The 19,074-nt window shown below is 51.1% G+C and overlaps 1 protein-coding gene across 2 annotated transcripts in view; it reads right to left on the minus strand.

The window, feature by feature from the left end:
- LRRK1 (leucine rich repeat kinase 1) overlaps positions 1–19,074 on the minus strand; it is a 132,208-nt gene that overhangs the window by 23,855 nt on the left and 89,279 nt on the right. For both annotated transcript variants that reach the window (XM_065906482.1, XM_065906483.1), the window contains 10 exons: positions 14,866–14,995; positions 13,032–13,144; positions 12,380–12,594; positions 9,555–9,719; positions 8,871–9,043; positions 8,144–8,264; positions 7,628–7,787; positions 6,961–7,237; positions 3,701–3,872; positions 1,039–1,202 (listed from right to left, as the gene is read on the minus strand). In XM_065906482.1, the coding sequence (XP_065762554.1) occupies positions 1,039–1,202; positions 3,701–3,872; positions 6,961–7,237; positions 7,628–7,787; positions 8,144–8,264; positions 8,871–9,043; positions 9,555–9,719; positions 12,380–12,594; positions 13,032–13,144; positions 14,866–14,995 (1,690 nt within the window). The remainder of the gene's footprint in view (positions 1–1,038; positions 1,203–3,700; positions 3,873–6,960; positions 7,238–7,627; positions 7,788–8,143; positions 8,265–8,870; positions 9,044–9,554; positions 9,720–12,379; positions 12,595–13,031; positions 13,145–14,865; positions 14,996–19,074) is intronic.

Below are 19,074 nucleotides of genomic sequence, written 5' to 3' on the forward strand. Positions count from 1 at the left end.
TGGCTGTGAAGGGCCCTGGAGTAAGCTCTCTGCCTCCAGCTCCCAGGAGACCACTCCCCGGGGGGAGGTCCTGAGTCCCTGCACTTGTGTGCATGGCCCTGCCTCGTCCCCCAGCTGCCCCCAAATGGGGAGGCGGACACGAGGACCTTGCAACAAGAGGTCCTCAGGCTGAGCTCTGAGCCTTAGACATGACCCTGGGAAAGGGCTTCCGATCTGAGCCACAGGGCTTTTGCCCACCGAGTGATGACTGTGCGCTTTACGTGGGAGCCTTACCTGAAAGCCCTAGGCACCAAGCGTGGCCCAAATCCCACATCAAGCCCTCACAATAGTCACTCTCCCCTCTCCCCTCTCTTCTCACAGAGCTGAAAAATATTTGGAAAAACTCACTTAAAGTATGAAATAATCTTGCATATACTAAATTAAACTGAATAAATATCAGTTATTAACCTGTTGAGCTGACTTTTCCTCTCCCTCTCTCTCTTCCCCACCACCAAAATAAAAAGAGAGAGAATAAGAAAAATGTACTGTTAGGTATCACGGGATATGGTCTGGGGACAGTGTCTCCCCCGGGGCGCTCTCTTAGGACGAGGGCGGGTGCGCTGGACAGCTAGGGACAGTGTCTGTCCCTGGGGCGCCCGCTCTTGCATGAGGCAGGGATGCTCTGGACGGCTGGGGACAGTATCTGCCCCTGGGGTGCCTGCTCTTGCACGAGGCGGGGGTGCGCAGGACAGCTGCGAGGCTCCTGAGGACTCCCCTCAGTGACCGGGGTGCTGGGTGCTTCAACCCTGAGCTCTGCCCTCCCGCCAGGCTCGGTCCCCTCACCCTCCCTGGCCTTTGCTGTTCTGTCAGGAGAGAGGGGGAGGCGTGAGGAGACGGGGACCCTCTCAGACGTTTGCTAGGGGGCCTTCCTACTTCCAGCAAGCTTCCATGATGCACTGCCCTTGGGAACAGGGCTCTGCACACCAAGTGGACAGGCGTGCGGGGGCCATTTCCAGCACACCATGGAGGCCCAGTCAGGGGAGCCCCTCATGCACCTACCTGAGGTAGCCCCCATCAAAAGTGACCAGGAGCCCCTCCTGCCAATAGATGGTCTGGTTCCTTTTCACTCTGAATGTGCTGCAACGATTTCTCTGGTTTCCTGTAAAACTATAAATGGTGACTTTCCTGTGCCTGCTCTTAGTGTTCTTCCTGTTTTCAAACAGCTGAAAGACAGAGAAAAGACCCTGCTTGAGTATTCTGGGCTCCGTGCTGGTCCTGGGCAGAGCTGTGAGAAAGGACACTGCCTGTCTTCCCACCCTCCGCCCTCCGCACCCTCATGTTGCTGCCAAACGAAATGCTGCATCATCTGAAGGAGTCTCCAGGATACTCTGGGAACACATTTTCCCTAAAACACCGAAAACAGGCTTTTCTTTTCCCTCCCTGATTTTATAAGCAAAAAGTTACCTTAGAAAATGTGGAAATTACAGAGAAACATGAGAGAAAATAAAATACCAATTTAACACCCAGGTCATGAAAATTTTGGTGTATCTTATTCTAGGTTTTTTCCTATCTACCTGTAATGTTTATAAAACAGCTGAGGCCATATTTTGTAACTTTGCATTTCCAAATTTCTAATTGTGTGTACTTTGAAAAACTTTGCTTTTCCTGTCTCAATAGAAACTCATAAAATTCATTTTTCTAAATCTCAATATTTTATTAAGTAATTGGCTGAGTCATTCTATTCTTTGGACTTTTAGATTGGTTCCAGTCTTTTGCTCTTCTGGATAAGCCAGGTGAACATAAAAAAAGCACAGAGCTGTCTCTGATTTCAAATGACTGCTATAGTTCAGATTTATAGCGGTAGGATTACTGGGTCAAAGGGCTTGACGTCTTCAGTCTCTGGATTCCCAGTGACAAATCGCTTCCTGGGTGACTAAGCTGTACGTCCACTCACCATGACGTGAGAACTTCCCTGACTGCGGGGTTGGCTGTCAGCCCTCTGCTAATTTGATAGGTGAAAAGTAGTATATTATCCATTCTTGAATCTGCATACCTTTGATTACTTCTGAGACTAAATTCCAGCAGAGCTTCTCTTCCTAATTCTGACTGGGGGATGCTGCTGTGAAGGGCGCCCACCCGGCCAGCCACCGAGCCCCTTTGGGAGTTCAGGCCTCACACGACGCCGTGCTCAGGGTGACCTCCCACTTAGAACACGGCAGGAAGCAGAGTTCAAAGGAGGGAGAGTGACTGAGCGGGAACACTGGGAGAGCCGGCCCTGCGCCCACTCCTTCCGTCGGTCAGTGCACCCAACTGGGTTGCTAACAAGCCTCCTTCCTGCTGATACAAGCTGTGAGAGGTTTTGGTACTTTCAGGCTCTTGCATTTACTTTTGAACACTTCAGTAAAATGGGAAGATCAAAGAATATCTCTGTTTAATAGGCAGGAAGTTTAATTCCATAAGGGCCTTATAACTTGAACACGGCAAAAGCAAACTCATACTGAGTTTACTGTCCAATATTCAACAATCCTGGCTTATGTCAGGGGTTCTCACAAGGCAAAGTAGGCTGGAATTCTCTGGAAGGCTGAGAAACAGAGCCTTGAGTTCTATGCTGGTGTTTCTGATGCAGCGGGTTTGGAGCAGGCCTCAGGGCTTCCCGGATAGCGCAATTGGTAAAAAATCCACCTGCAATGCAGGAGACCCTGGTTCAATTCCTGGATCGGGAATATCTGCTGGAGAAGGGAAAGGCTACCCACTCCAGTGTTCTTGGGCTTCCCTTGTAGCTCAGCTGGTAAAGAATCTGCCTGCAATGCGGGAGACCTGGATTTGATCCCTGGATTGGGAAGATCCCCTGGAGAAGGGAAAGGCTACCCACTCCAGTATTCTGGCCTGGAGAATTCCATGGACTGTATAGTCTAAGGGGTCACAAAGAGTTGGACACAACTGAGTGACTTTCAGTGCAGATTCACTCTGAGAATCTGGACTTCTAACAAGTTCCCAAGGGAGGCTGATTCAGCTGGCCCAGGAACCCCACTTTGAGAGCCACAGATTCTGGCCAACTACCACTTCTGTATTATTGTCCTGAATGAAATGAATATTGACTGATAGCCAAGATCTCCTCCAACAACCCCAGGTGAACCCACAGAAAAGAACTCCTTCGGTTAGGGCCTTACTCCTCCCAGACCAAGTTAAAGCTCTATGCCAGTGGTTCTCAAGCCTGAGTAGACAGTAGAGTCACCTGGAGAGCTTTAAAAAATGATCCCTGTGAGCCACACCCACAGATTCTGACTTGTTGGTCTGTGTCTATTAAGAGCTCCCCAGGGGACTTCAGTCACAGCCTGAACGGCAAAACCATGGTTCTCCAGGCATCACCCCCGAGCAGCAGCATATTCACGGTCAGTGCTGGGATAAGCAGACTCTGAGTCCCGGCCCACAGCCACACAGCCAGGGAATGTGGATGTTGGTAAGACTGGAACCACTGCTCCTCATGGGACAGTCTGTCCAAGCCAGCTAGGTGCTGACTTGGCATTCACGGAATGACTCAAGTGGGTCTTTGGCCCACAGGAGAGGAGGCAGCCATGTTGTACCAGCCTCCGGACCCTAAGCCAGCAGTTCTGCTGCAGGAAAGGGTCTTCAGTCAGGCTCCCCCCTCCCACTGCCGCCAGGGCATAGCCACAGGTGTGGCCTGCAAGCGAATAGTGCCCTGTGCAGAGAATGCAACTACCTGGAGGTCCATCTCTGCCAAGCTGATCAGCATCCGTGCTATAAACCTCTGCCAGAAGCCAACCGGAACGAAGCTCATCTTAAACACTCTCTGAATGGTGTTGGCTGTGGGGTGCCGCATGCCGTGGGTGTCCAGGCCGGGTTTGGATGGAAGGAGATGAGGCAGGAGATAGCTGAAACACCAAAGGGGGCTGGTGAACCGGGGCCTGAGCTCTGCTGTGGGGCTCTGACCCCTGCAGACCGCCTGGCCGGGGGCGGGCTCTGCTGAAACAGCTCAGGTTGCCTGATGCCTTCACCCCAGGACCTTTGGAACCATTTTTAGAAAGAGGGGGTAGTTTATATGGTGAGCATAAATACTCCAAGAGAAAACGAAGATAGGCATAGCGAATCAGTGTCGAAGTCTCTAAGATAGAGACTAGAATATGGCTACAGAAGACATGAAAACAACTGTGGTCATAATCACAGACACAACAAATCACAGTTGATTCTCTGTAAACCCGGCTGCGATTGGGGAGTCACTTAAAATTAACTTCGGATGGTGAAGGAAAAACAAATACAGCTGCACAGTTCCAAGGACAAGATATTGGGGTCAGAGAAACATCTTTGGCCTTAGAAGCTATTTATTGTTCTTGGCCAGATGAGACAACACAATTACCTAGAAATATCGAATAAGGCTCTTTGTGCAAAAGAACAATGTTTTATAAGAGCACTCTTACTCATAAAAGCACTGAATCACAGTGTCAGTGAGCTGTTCATGACTGTGATCATTTGCAAAAAGTTGAAACGAGGGAGGTCCCTCCAATAATTCCCTGAAAACCAGCATCTTCTGTGTGTCCTGGAGGAGCTAAGGTGGCCTTGGGCAGAGCCTTGGGTATGTCCTTAAAGGCTTGCCTTCAGTTCTCCTAATCCTCTAAAATTCCATCAGTTGAGGTCCTATAAAATGTCTTTAGGACTTCTGAAAGGAACCTCTAAAAACACTGTAGAAGGAAAATTCAAAGACAGCCTGGGGGTGGAGTACCCAGGGTGTCTTCAGCACATGGCTCAATCCCATTGCCATTCTGCTTCCTTGATGGCAGAAGAGTGAAGATACCAGCCTTGTAGGGTTAGAGAAGGATGGACAGTGGCTGTGCAGGTGAGGTCCAAGGGGACAGATGGTGAGGTCCAAAGGGGATAGATGGTGAGGTCCAAGGGGACAGATGGTGAGGTTTTGGTCTTTTTTAAGCTATTACAGGTCTTGGCCCAAAGGACCTTGTCAATGACCCCAGCTGGAGTACCCCTCTCCACAGCCTGGCATTTTCTGGCAGATGCCTTTTAGTTCTGAGAAGTCCTTCTTTATCTCTCTGACCTCAAACAGGAGGACCTGGTCAGTGCCCAGTGAGACCTAGCCTGCTTCTTCTACCTACATCATGCTCAGCTTGGGACCTGGGACTTCCTGATTGTATGTGGCCGGTGTGCCCTGAGGGAGGGGGCATGCTCTGTACCCAGATGCCCCAGCACGCGGCACACACAGCAGGTGTTCAATGTTTTTGAAGGTACAGACAAGTTGAAAGCCAGCACGGCAATTGGAGAGGTTTAAACTGATGGACAAAGGAAGCCCTTCTCAAAGGGAGTGGAGCCCTGGGCGAAACCATAGGCATCGGCTTGAGAGCAGCCCTAACAGGGCAGGGATGCCTGGGGAGTGAGCTCGGGGAACTAAGGGGGAAGTTCTTCGTGTGCCTGCTGACTAAAGCCATGAAGACCTGGGCACCGCAGGGGGTTTGCCTAGCAGAGCCGAGTCGTGACATGTCCCAAGGCTGTCTCAGCAGTTGGGTCGGAGCCTTCCCGAGTGCTGAGACCCAGTGCGTCCCCCCCTGGAAGAAGCACAAACACTCAGAAGTGTAGGGAGGTTTAGAAACGCCCTGAAGGTTTTCCCAGGGACTGCAGATTGAAAGCCACACTCTAAAAGGAGCAGCAAATGCCTTTGTTTTTGTTGACCATATAAAAGCTTATGGTGCAAAGAACTGAAACTCCTTGCCTCTGGGGTACAAGGGACCCATTATACCTACACTTAGAGGTAGGTATAATGCTCAGACACTCCTGACTTTAGATGGAACTAGACACCATTGGCTATGAGTACTTAACGCAAAGATAGTAACAATAACAGCATTGATGTCCTTGAAGCTCAAAGGTGCAGGAGATATGTTTCATAGTTCACAGGTACTCTCTGATTTAATCCTCACATTGACTATAATACTAGTAGGTGATAGTATTATTTCTATTTTACATATGAGCAAAAAAAAAAAAAGAGGCAGTTGCTTTTACAGAGTATTTCCTCATTCCTCTAACCTGTTGATAAAATAATCAGAAAACTGTCAAATTCTAGCAGTGCTGTAAACACACAGGCTGCTTTACCAGGGGCCAAAGTCAAGGACACCTGGGCCAGGACGTGAGGGGTCATGTGGATTCTAAATTCCTCTTTGGGGTTTCTCTTTCTAGGACTCACTCTTGGTCCCCATGGGGGTGAAGCAGGAAGCACTGAGGCCGCTCCCATAGTCATTAGACCAAGTGGAAATCTGGGTGGGAGCTCAGGCAGAGACGGCCCACAGCTGGCTCCCAAGAGACCCAGTCTGTGCTGATGGAATTGTCCGGCTGGCCACACAGGGGCCAGGCCAGCCTCCCGAGAGTCCAGAGGGTGTTCCCCTGGAGCTCTGGGGTTAAGGGGCCAGGTAGTGCTGTGTTCTACGACAGGCATCAAAAGGGTTTGGGGATTTGGCATCCTGGCTACTGCCTCACGGCCAATATCAGCATCAGACCCAGGAAGTGGCTGAAACTGAAGTTACAGCAAGGAGGCCCTGAGAACCAAGCCAGAGCGCCGTTAGATTGAACCCACATGCCCCGCGAGTCCCTGCCCTCCCTACATTTTGAAACTAGGCTGTAGAGTTAGCATGCACACTTTTGTACTCCATTTTTATTCATCACAGAACCAATAACCCCGCCCAGAGCATGAACTCCCCAAAGTCACTTTTAGGCCCAGTGTCATGCTTACACATTTTCCTACACTTTTCCAATAAATGGGTTTCTTTGAACCCCCTGAACAGAGACACCCAAGGCACAGGGAGGGGCAGCCATCGGGGGAGCGGCTGAGCCCGACCACCCTGCCCCAGCCCAGGCAGGCAGCCACTGTGAGGGCCCATCCTTGGACGCCTTGTCAGACCACCAGGGGCCCCCGCCCTAATTCCCTCCTGCAGGGAGCAGCCGGCTCGGCCCAGTCCGCAGCCTCACCTGTCGTTGGCGACGGGCAGGGCGATCTCAAATTTGGCCAGGAACTGGAAATACTGCTCTTCCATCTGCTTCGTGAAGCCAGTGCCAAGCAGCAGCAAGCGCAGGTCCTCGGCCCTGATCACCCCGTTCTTGGCCACCGACCGGGAGCCCTTGATGTTGAAGATCCTCTGCAGACACTCGGACAGCCAGATGGGGTCAAGGAAGTAGAGGTTCCTCAGGCCGTGGCTGGTGTCCGGGAAGTGCAGCAGGGAGCCCGTTTCGATGAGGAAGCTGATGGCTGCCCAGGGAGGGGAGGAGGGGGCAGTGTCAAACAAAGGGCAGAAGGGGCTCCGGGTGACCTTCTCCCAGGGCGCCAGGCCACAGATTCTTCTTAGGAAGCAACAGTGCTCCCAACACACGGGACCCTTCGCAGCAGTCAGCTGCCTCCTCACCGGTTCTCAAGAGGCCAATGTACTTACCGCCATAATTCATACATTTCACCCGTGCAAATCTGCTTATGTGTTAAAATGGATTTGCAACCCCAAATCGGTAGCTGAAGTCTTTGCCATCACTTGCAGATGTGCACAGAGCAGTGAAAAGTCAAGGTGCCCCTCCCCAGGACCCCGCCCATAGCTGTGCCTGTTGGCACCAGCTGAGCCCTCGCGGCCCACCCACCCAGCCCACCCACCAGACTGCAGGTCCTCATAGTCCCGGATATCGCTGCCGGGCATCTGGTCCACCAGCTGCTCCAGCTGCCGGTCCGTCAGGTACTGCACGTCGTCGCTCAGGCTGCGGCGCTGCTGCTCCGCCAGCACGGCCTCCTGGAGGCTCAAGTAGCTCCTGGGGATCTGGGGTGGGAGGGAAAGGGTGGGCCCTCGGGGCTCGGGGTGCCAGCCCGCCTCCTGAGGACCAGGCAGGTGGGCTGTCTCTGCCACAGTCTCCCCACTTTCTCCTAGAAACTGCTCACACAGGGGCCCCAGGGCCCGGCACACAGCATGCACAGTAGTGTGCTTCAGGGCAGGGGGAAGAGGGAGGTGCAGACGCCCTGACAGGCAGAGAGCGGGCCCTTCTGGCTTGTAGGGGGTGAGGGGAACCCACCAGCCTCCTGCTTCCCGGGGATGAGGGGAACCCACCAGCCTCCTGCTTCCAGGGAATGAGGGGAACCCACCAGCCTCCCCACTTCCAAGGGATAAGGGATACCCACCAGCCTCCCTGCAAGTCGCTGGCAGCCTATGGTGCTGCCCACGTCCTTCATGTTGCACGTGACCTGGAAAATGAGCTGCCGCAGCCCTTCCTGACCTTCCAGGCTCTTACAGGAGAGTTCGCTGTGGGTACAAAAACGAAGCATGCACACTCACCACACCCTCCTCTCTGAGCAGCACTGCAGGGCCTCTGTATCCCCAAAGATTCCATCTCAAATACTGGCAAGTTGAGAAAGCTCACGATGGACAGACACAGAAACTTACTGAGGCCTGACGTGGTGCAGGGCGCCGTGCGGGGGCTCCACGGTCAGTCTTTCCAGTGTGCCCATGTCAGGGTCCCCCCACGGCACCCTCGCCCATCCCAGCCCTCGAGACCACTCGGACCCAACGGGAGTCCCAGAGCCATGCCTGGGGGCTGTTCTTGCTCAGCGATCAACAATGTCCTGGGTGGTGTGTGAGCTTCTGTCTCTTGGTGCCACGGCTGCGCACAGCGCTGAGCCTGGCAGCAGGGAGACCCGGACAGGAAGTTCAAACAGCGTCTCTGGGCCCCTCCCTGCAGGTCCTCGGCAGCGCCTCACCTTCCCCAGGCTGAAGCTGCCACACTTCACCCTGGACGGGGCCCCAGAGGAGCAGCCCCCTGTGGGCAGAGCAGCTGTCTCTGGAGAGACAGACAGTGAGGCAGCCACGGCCCCAAGAGGCTGGGCGCACAGGACACCGTGGGACACTCACTGTAGGTGTTTACACGTGATGTCCGGGAAGCCAGTGGCCCTGGACCCAGAGGGCGAGCGGCAGAGGGCCAGCACGTAGGCGCGCAGAGTGGCGATCCTCTCCACTCGGAATTTGGTTTCAATTAAGTCCAGGTGTGTTCCCACCACCAGCACCACGGCGTTTGGGGCCTTGGCCTGCAAAAGAGAGTCTGGGCTGAGGATGGAAACAGTCCCCTGGGCGGCGGTGTGTCAACCCTGGACACCCAAGACCCTCAGCCAGCGCCCCACCACAGCCTGTACTCCTCTCTGTAAACCTTGAGGGCCTGCCGCACGCCGGGGATGTGTGAGGATCCTCGACTCCTCCCTGGGGTCTCTACCTCTGATTCCTTCAGACCTCACCCCACCTCCTGGCCCACATCGCCTTTCCACTGCAGGAGGAGAGCCCTGTTCCCCTCCTAGGTCCAAGATGTGGGCTCTTCCACCGAAGAAAGCAGCAAAGGACAAGGGCACCATCAACCGTGTAGTGGAGAAGGGACAGAAGGCTGCGTTTCACGGCAATCTGTGATCCTGGGGCCTCCATGACAGCGCAGCCAAGCACACCCTGGGTCTCCCTACCCGTCTTCTGTGCCCCCAACCCAGCCCTGAGAAGTGCTGGGGCCCCTGCGACGCCCTGAGGACTGAAGGCTGGAGGGTGGGGGCCCCTCACCTCGATGTTGAGCAGCCAGAACTGAAGGTTGGCCACGGCCTCCTCCCCCAGAGCCAGGTTCCAGACCACCACATATAGGGCCTTGTCTGTGAAGAAGCACTGGTTGACCGTAGCCATGCTGGCGGGGCCGCCGATGTCCCAGACGGTGAACTCCACAGACTCAACCTACTTGATCAACAGGGCAGCGACAGGGAGACACTTTAGCAACCAGGGCATTAGCCAGTCCCACTGAGAGAACTGATTCCTCAGCACGTCGCACATGGGGGTCTGGAAATGGCGCAGCTGCGGAAAAGCACTGCCCGCTCTGCCGTGCGTCTCAGGGACCAGCCGTCTGAGGGACAGAGGGGGTCCAGCAGCCCCGAGGTGGGCTCTGGGGGGTTCTGTCTCCTGCTGCGGAAGCGGTGTGGGCTGGACGGCTGGCTCCCTTGGGCGGGGGCGTCTGCGGAGCGCCGGAGGGCGCTGTCTGCGTCTGTCTCGGGTGCGGGAGGTGAGGGGATGCCTGTCAGAGGAGCCTACGACTGACAGCAGCGCTCACAGCAAGACTGACGCTCCGTCTGAGTGCCGGCAAGGCCACCAGATGGGCCGCCGGACTGCGCCGGACTGCGCCGGCCAGAGGGCTGCGCCCCCCGGGGGTGGCGGCAGAGGGCCCTGACGGAGCACGCTAATGGAGGTCAGCTGCGGGGCTCTGGGGGAAGGCTGTGTGAACGGCGGTTTCTCTATCACGCTATGAGGTCAGAGTCTGGCCCGAGCTGCGCTTCTTGGTGGCAAAGAATCATTCCCACCATGCTGCAGCTTGGCCTCCAGAACAGCATGCTGACCGGCTTTTTCGGTATAAAGATGAAAATGGACAGCTGTTCTAAGCTGGCTGAAGGCCCGGCCACACAGAGAGTTACAGAACTGAGCATTCACAAGATCAGGTGGTTGTCCTTCACTGAAAAGGGTAGGCGGAAACGTGAATGATGGCAGAAAGGAAGTGGGGGGGAGGGTCACTCCTCACACCTCAGACAGCTCTTTACTTAGGAACAGCTGGAAAAAAGTGACACGGAATAACAGCTTAAAAAAGCAGGAGAGAATCCAGAGATTCTGGTTACTTTCAAAAACCTTTGGACATGTGTTACCTCGGTTCACTTCTGGGGTCTTCTGGGGAAGGGGCAGTGCTGGTGTTAATTATTTGACTGTTCTGGCCCTAGTGGGCAGATCTCCACTCTCTAGAGGACTAGTTTCCGAGTCCATATTAAAATATACATTCATCCACCTCACTACAACTGACTCAAATTCACTCCTCTTTATGGCTGAGTAATATTCCATCGTGTATATGTGTCACAAGTTCTTTATCCATTCATCTTTTTTTTTTTTTTTATCCATTCATCTTTTGATGGACATCTAGGTTGCTTCCATGTCCTGGCTATTGTAAATAGTGCTGCAGTGAACTTTGGGGTATATGTATCTTTTTGAATTGTGGTTTTCTCAGGGTATATGCCCAGTAGTGGGATTGCTGGGTCATATGAGCTTCCCTCATGGTTCAGCTGGTAAAGAATCTGCCTGCAATGTGGGAGACCTGGGTTCGATTCCTGGATTGGGAAGATCCCCTGGAGAAGGGAAAGGCTACCCACTCCAGTATTCTGGCCTGGAGAATTCCATGGACTGTATAGTCCATGGGGTCGGAAAGAGTTGGACACAACTTAGCGACCTTCACTTTCACTTTTCATGGTAGTTTTATTGCTCGATTTTTGAGGACTCTCCATAACAGAAGGAGCCTAACCTGGTATTCTGTGTGACCTAGAGGGGTGGTGGAGGGAGGCTGAAGAGGGAGGGATATATATAGATATACATACACACACAGTTATAACCGATTCACGTTGTATGGCAGAAACCAACAAAACATTGTAAAGCAATTATCTTCTAGCTAAAGAGATTTTTTAAGTTATAAAAAAATAGACATTCAGCTTAAATGTCTAATGACTCAAATTGGATTCCCATGACTTGCAAAGTGATTTTGTGTGAAAGACTCTGCAGCAAAATTGGTCTCCAGCTGGCCCCGTGCTGGGGGCTGTGGTGAACATTACACAGCCTCTGGCCTCAAGGCTGCTGAGTTTTCCACAGATGACCTCCTTGCACCTGTGTCCCTGTGTGGCCACGTGTATGCCACACACACAGCAGCGGGTAAGGGAGGCATCACTGGCACCTGCTCATCCCTTGGGCTGGGAGAAAACAGGCTCCTTTTTCTGATTCAAGTGTAAGACTGTTCTCGCTTTCGTCTGTCTCATACTAAAAGGAGAACAGGATGATTAACAGGTTCACTGAAGGACTCATTTAAATTGGGCTTAGAAACTGGACTTTTCAGAACTTGGGGTGAAAGCGGGTGTCAAGGAGGACAGGGCCTTCATTCTGGGGCTGCCTTCTCGGCCTTTCTGCTAGGGGTAGCTACTGGTGTGTCTCACTCCTACAGCGGTAGTTCATTCTCCGCCATGGGGAAGGGCCCTGTCCCAGGCCATCTGAATCACAGTCCTTGGGGTTAGAGCTGATGAGGCCTGGGCATTGTGGTCTTTAAAAGCTCATCAAAGAAGTCTAACTGTTAGCCAGGGTTTGGAACCACTGCCCTGGAACCTTAGCTCAGCTATAAGAGAAAAAATACAAGGACATTTAAGAAATGATTCACTATCCTTGGCAGGAGCTGGTTTGAAACAGTACATGATGACTCTTGCAAATATCCTGGGACTCAGGCACTGGGCAGAGAAAGTCCTGGGCTCTCTGGAGACGAGGAAGCAGGGGCCCGGGGCGCGCCCTCCCTCCCACAGGGACTCTGCACGCCGATCATCCTTGACCTTGGCTCTCGAGCCAGCCGGCCTCTGCAGCTCCCACTTGGTGGTCCTGATGGTGGCCTCGCTGTGTACCACCTGGGGGGCCCTCCCCGTCTGTAAGATCTCCAGGAGGGTGGACTTGCCCTGACGCGGCGGACCCACGATGATCATCTTCATCTGCTTGCACTTCTCTGCTTTCCGCAGCTGAGCACGCAGGTAAGACAGCATCGCTTTGGGGCCTGTGCAAAACCACAGTGGGGCAAAGGAGATGTTGCTGCTGACACAGAGTTGGGAAGACACTCACAGCTCTTGAGAATCAGAGTCTTGTCTGAAGGAACACTCGCTGTGTATTCTAATGGGATAGGGGTAGGTAGGGACTGAGAAGACTTTTGGGTCTATGGAGAGAAGGTGTGATACAATTCACCCCAAAAGTGAAATCTAAAAGTCAGGGATCTAAAGACAGCATCCTAGGTGCTATGGGTCACAGACAGTCTGGTCACATGACCCACAGCAACCATTGAGTTCTGGAGAACTTGACAGCATCTTCCCAAACAAGGGAGCTGGAGGGAGGTTCCATGGGTCCCCAGGAGTGTCTGCTACAGGTCCTGAACAACTAGACTTGAGCGTCTTTCCCTGGGGCGCAGAGGGCGGGGTTGTGATGCTGAGGAAGCCCTACCTTCTTTTCTGATCTCTGCAGGCACGTTGCCGATATTCAGGTCTTCAATGTCCAACTGCCAGAGGTTGCCCAGCTGCCCCAGCTCAGGAGGGAGCTCTCGGAGGCTAGGATTGCTGAGGGCATACACACACCATGGGAGAACACACATGCACCATGGGAGAACACACACACACCGCGGGAGAACACACACACCACGGAGAACACACACACCACGGGAGAACACACAGGCACCATGGGAGAACACACACGCACCATGGAGAACACACACGTACCATGGGAAAACACACACACAAATACCACAGGAGAACACACACACCATGTAGAACACACATGCACCACGGAGAACACACACACACCATGGAGAACACACATGCACCACGGGAGAACACACACGCACCATGGGAGAACACACACACAATGGAGAACATACACGCACCACCAAGGGAGAACACACACGCAGCAGAGGAGAACACACACACCACGGGAGAACACACACACGCACCATGGGAGAACACACACACCATGGAGAACACACACACCATGGGAGAACACACACACACCACGGGAGAACACACACACCACGGGAGAACACACACACCACGGAGAACACACACGCACCATGGGAGAACACACACACCATGGAGAACACACACGCACCATCGGAGAACACACACACCACAGAGAACACACACGCACCACGGAGAACACACACGCACCACAGGAGAACACACACGCATCACGGGAGAACACACACACACACCACGGGAGAACACACACACCACGGAGAATACACACACACCACGGGAGAACACACACACCACGGAGAACACACACGCACCAAAGGAGAACACACACGCACCATGGAGAACACACATAAACACCACGGGAGAACACACACACACACATACCACGGGAGAACACACACACCCCACAGGAGAACACACACACACCGTGGGAGAACACACACACACCGTGGGAGAACACACACGCACCACAGGAGAACACACATGCACCGTGGGAGAACACATACACACAGCAGCCTGTCAGCCTCCTGGGCCTGTGGAGGCCACTGATAGTCTGTACCCCAAACCAAATATCTTAGGCCCTGATTTCAAGTGTTTCATTTAAATACTAAATCCAAAGCCTTTCCAAGTGGCACTAGTGGTAAAGAACCTGCCTGCCAATGCAGGAGATGCAAGAAACATAGGTTTGATCCCTGGGTTGGGAAGATCCCCTGGAGCAGGAAAAGGCAAGCCACTCTTGCCTAGAAAAGTCCATGGACAGAGAAACCTGGTGAGCTACAGTCCATGGAGCCACAAAGAATCAGACATGACTGTGCAACTGAACACTCATGGTTTTCCAAAGCCTTTCTCCCTGGGAAGCCAGTGGTACAGTGGCAGCTCTGTCTTCTGCAAATCCCCATGGCTTAATACAGTGTCCCCTACCCCAACTTCTCCATCTCTTCGATTAATTACACTATCATAAAGATGATCACTACCTCTTCTAGACAAGGCAATGTAGCCTGAATTATTTTGCACACTGTCTGAATCCTTCAGCACTATTTGGCAGTAGGTACTCAGTGAATGAAAGGATGGATGATTGAGCTGCTCTTCCTATTATAAATGAGTGAAATAGCAAGGAAGACATCCTTGTATAGCTACCCCTACCTCCCCCTCCCCTACCTCTTTGACTAAGTTTGGCTCTGAAAATCCAACTGCTGCTTCTTGGCATGTAGAAATGTCTCCCTGGCTCCCGTGCCCTTGGATGTTTCACACAAGGACATTCTGCTTCCTGGGCTGAAGGGCCGGTGCAGCAGCGCTGGCTGTGTACTTACTTTCCCAAGTAGAGTTCTGATAAGCCCTTCAGTAGGCAAACTGAAGGGGGGACTGCATCCAGGTGGTTGTCGTTCAGACAAAGGACTTCCAAAGACTCACTCAGGAAAGCAGGAAATTCCAGTACACACACTGCAAAGAAATGGCAAAGCAGACTGTACATTGGAAGATAATTCTGGGTCATCACGACATGGAGGCCAGGTGGGTGCATACACTGGTAAAACCTCTAGAGGGTATTTTGACAAATCTATCAGAATGAGATGCTCATCTCACTGACCCAGGGATTCCAATTCTAGGAAATGGTCCTATGGACATCCTAGCATGTGTGGCAAAGATGTGAGAACAAGGACACTCAGTGGCACAGTTTGCAGTAAAAAAGGTAGAAGACAGCTTGTATGTCCACCCACAGGCAGTTGGTTAAATGAATAATGGGATTCTATACAATTATTACAAAGCACGGGGTGGGTCTACATGTATGGGTATGAAGAGATACATAAGAGATACTGGTAAATCAAAAAAGCAAGGTGTGGAAGCAGGTATCTAGAAGCCTAAATTTGTGTACCATAAAACGTGTGCAAACATGTGAAAAAACAGCCCCCCATGCACTTAGATATGTTATATGCATGTGTGCATAATTATGCATGCTATATGATGTTATGTGCATGTGCACACAACACACATGCCTACATGCTTACTTTTGTTACATGAAGTTATGTGCATGCATGTATGTTATATGCATGCACACATATACCACACATGCACATCAATATGTATACATGTTACATGTTGTTATCAGCATGTGTATATACACTACAAATACCACATGTTACAGATGCTATATGTTATAGTGGATGTCAGACACAAACGCAATTGCTACCACAGACACGTGAAGTTCCGTAGTTCTCTCTGGAGAAGGAGATCACTGGTGTAACTGGGCAGGACCCTATGGGGCTTTCCCAGCAAACAGCCCTCCCCAACCCCATGTCCTCTGCTCGCCTCTTGTCTGTAGAAAAACTGGGGCCTTCTAGGCTTCCCCAGCTCCAAAGAGTACTTTTCATCAGAGAACTTGAGAAAGTGCAGAAAGAAAAGAAAACAGTCAAGCAAGTCAAAATAATAATAATTCATCCATTAAACAAAGTCAAGGACCTTTACTTCCTCCTCAAGGGCTATAGAGAATATTCTGAGCCATGTCCTTTGAGCTGTTTTGCAGAGTCTGAGACCCCCGTCAGGTAGAAGGTGTTAACTGTGTGCTGTCCACAAGCACATAGACCCCAGACCGGTTGGAACCGGAAAGTTGATGCTGACTCCCGACTGCCTCACCACCCATCAGTCAGGTGAATGTCCGTGAGCTGCTCCCACCCCCATAAGCCCCCTCCCTCACTGTCTTAGAAACCATTCCCTGAAAGCCTTTGGGTAAAGCTCTTGAGCACTGGCTGCCTGGACAGTTTGCCTGCCTAGACAGGCACCTGCAATAAACGCTGTGCTTGCCTTCACCATGACCCAGTGTTGCTACACGGTCTTTACTGGACACAGGTGAGTGGACCCGAGTTTGGTTTGGTAACACTGGAAGGCTGAATATTCACTCCACACCCTTGGGTGCAGTTTGGAAATTTTGTTTATCATACATTAATGCATATATTACTTCCTCAATTATAAAACAGTCAGTTAACTGAAAAATAATAATGTGGGCTTGGTTTTTATGCTTCCTAGGAACGAGTCAACTCTCTAGTACATTTAAGTGATTTCAGTAATTATGCTGGTTTTAAGGTTCCTATTAAAATTACATCAAATTTGCTGTTTCTACAGCACCAGAGTGTGTGAGTTGAGAAAGAATGTGGGGAAAGCTTGGAAACTGATAGGAATCAGAGGGTCGGATTGCAACAGAATCTCTGAAGTGCCTTCTCCTTTCTCCAGAGGCAGGGAGAATGGGGGCAGGTGAGCACCCCCCTGAGGGCCCCTTCCAGCTCAAATTCAAGATAAAACAACAGCCTCAAAGCCCTCTCAGCCAGTTCTCTGCCAGACACACAAGACAGAGAAGCTGGAGTTCTTTTGTGAGGCTGAAACGATGCCTCTGCCCTGGATCACAGCTCCGCCCTTAACTCTGGCTTTTCTCCACACATGCAGACACAGTCGCAATGGTAACAGGGTAAGCTGGCATCAGAGAACGTTCTGGGAGAGACGATAACAGAATACTGATATTGGCGCCTGGATAATTTGCTCAGCTAGCACCACATGAATGGGACTCAACACAGTGGCCCCTACAGAAATAAATGTGCAACAGACTCTTAAGGATAGCTTTGTACTAATCCTTGTTCTAAAAGGAAAATGTTCAAAAAGTGTGTGTGTGTTTTTTTAAATGAAAAAGAATGATCAACTTCACCCTGCCCTAATTTGCATGGAAAAAAAAACATCAAGAAAGACCCACTTTCTTCCCGGAGAACACGTTCTGAACACATGGCCTCTGTACTTTCCATGTTTAGTTCCACCTTGGTGTTTAAGAAGCCTCTTTAAGAAACAGACAGATGGAATAAGGGACTTGTCCTCTACACAGAGACAACACCTGTCACAGACTTCTTGGCCCAGAATGGAAACTCTGAACACTGGGCTGGGCAGAGAGCACAGCTCGAGGTATTTATGAACTGTAATTACTTATTCATACATTATTTATGACTCAGCTGGTCTGAATTTTACTGTAAAAATGGCCATCCAAATTATTTTTGGACAAGACCACTGTGCCAACGTGACTACTTGAACGTACATAAATCTACTTGGAGTTTTCTATCCATCTGCAAACAAGTAGAGATGATGCCTTACCCCAGGCCAACAGCCCAAGAGAACAACCCTCTTAGGAAAAGCGTCTCTCCCTTTCACCCAGGCATGGGCCTCAACTCTCTAGATGAAATCGACAAAATCACGGGGCTCTTGTCATGTGCGGACAGCACAGTGCCCCCCACCCCTGCCAGGGAGCCTCCCGAGCTGGGTCCTCCCCAGCTCCAGCCATGTTCCTGCTGGCCACCACGGGGCCACTTTCCAGGGCACGGCGCGTGTTTCTGCCCCGCTGGGCCCCGTGTTCCTCTGGTCTTGCACTCTGGCGGTTTCATGAAAAAGCGGCTAGTCCCCCAGGAGTGCTGGCCCACCTCCTAAGGTGCTGACATGGTCTGCCTTTCTGGACTAGACACCCTTCTAGTCCACTCCAACCCCCGAGGCTTGGCCTGCCGCGGTGGGAGTGCAGCTGAGGTCCACCAGCAGCCCTCCTCCTGCCCGCCACCCCGTCTGGGCAGCCATGAGAAGAAAAATGCTCGCTTTTCCTTCCTCCCAAGTGAAATCCTCAGGTCTGGACTCAATTTCCAAAGTCCTAAGGCCCTTTGTTTTGAAAAGGATCAGTTATGAAATTCCAAATTGCATTTCCCTAGTAGCGAGGTTCGAGGCCTTTCTGTTTCTTCCTGGGCCATCTGGACTTCCTTTCCTGTGAACTGTTTATATCCATTGCCCAGTTTCTGCCTATTGGGTTGACTTAAAAAAAAGTCAATTTGTAAGCTGTCTTTGTATATTAGGGACTTAAGCCAGTTTATGTTGCAACAATTTTTGTTGCAAATATTTCCTCTTGGTCTGTTTGCATTATGACTTTGCTTACGATGCTTTTTACTGAACAAAGTTTTCCCATTTTTTACAATGCTAAAGATTCTGCTTTTTCAAAAATTACTCCTGGATTTCCCACCTAGCTTTTAAAGATCTGCCTACATTCAAGTTGTATATTTATGCTCTTAAATGTTATTTTCTTTTTTTTTTTAATGCTTCAAGCTGACATCTACATGGAGATATTTGTAACTGATGTAAGGAGGGCGCTGGTGCAGTGTTTTCCCTTCTTTCAGCTGGACAAGCAGTTATATCAGCACTATTTATTAAAATAATAAAATATTCTTTTTCCCACTGAATTGAAATGCCACTTGTGTCAAACTAAATTCCTAAATTAGGTCTATTTTTGGACTCTTCTCTGTCCCACTATGATACATTATTTTTTCAATCATATGTAATCATCAAAAAAGGGCAACAGGTAGGCAGACTGTTTAGTTCACCTCCTGTAAATATGTCTTGGCCTCTGTGGCATTTCTTATTCCCACCTGACACCATCTACACTTAAAAAGCAGTTGTCAATATAGATCAATCAAGCTGAAGAAAAAAGTTTTATTACACCTAAAATAACCTAAATA

This window comes from Muntiacus reevesi, chromosome 15 (genome assembly GCF_963930625.1).
Source record: "Muntiacus reevesi chromosome 15, mMunRee1.1, whole genome shotgun sequence".
NCBI lineage: Eukaryota > Metazoa > Chordata > Mammalia > Artiodactyla > Cervidae > Muntiacus > Muntiacus reevesi.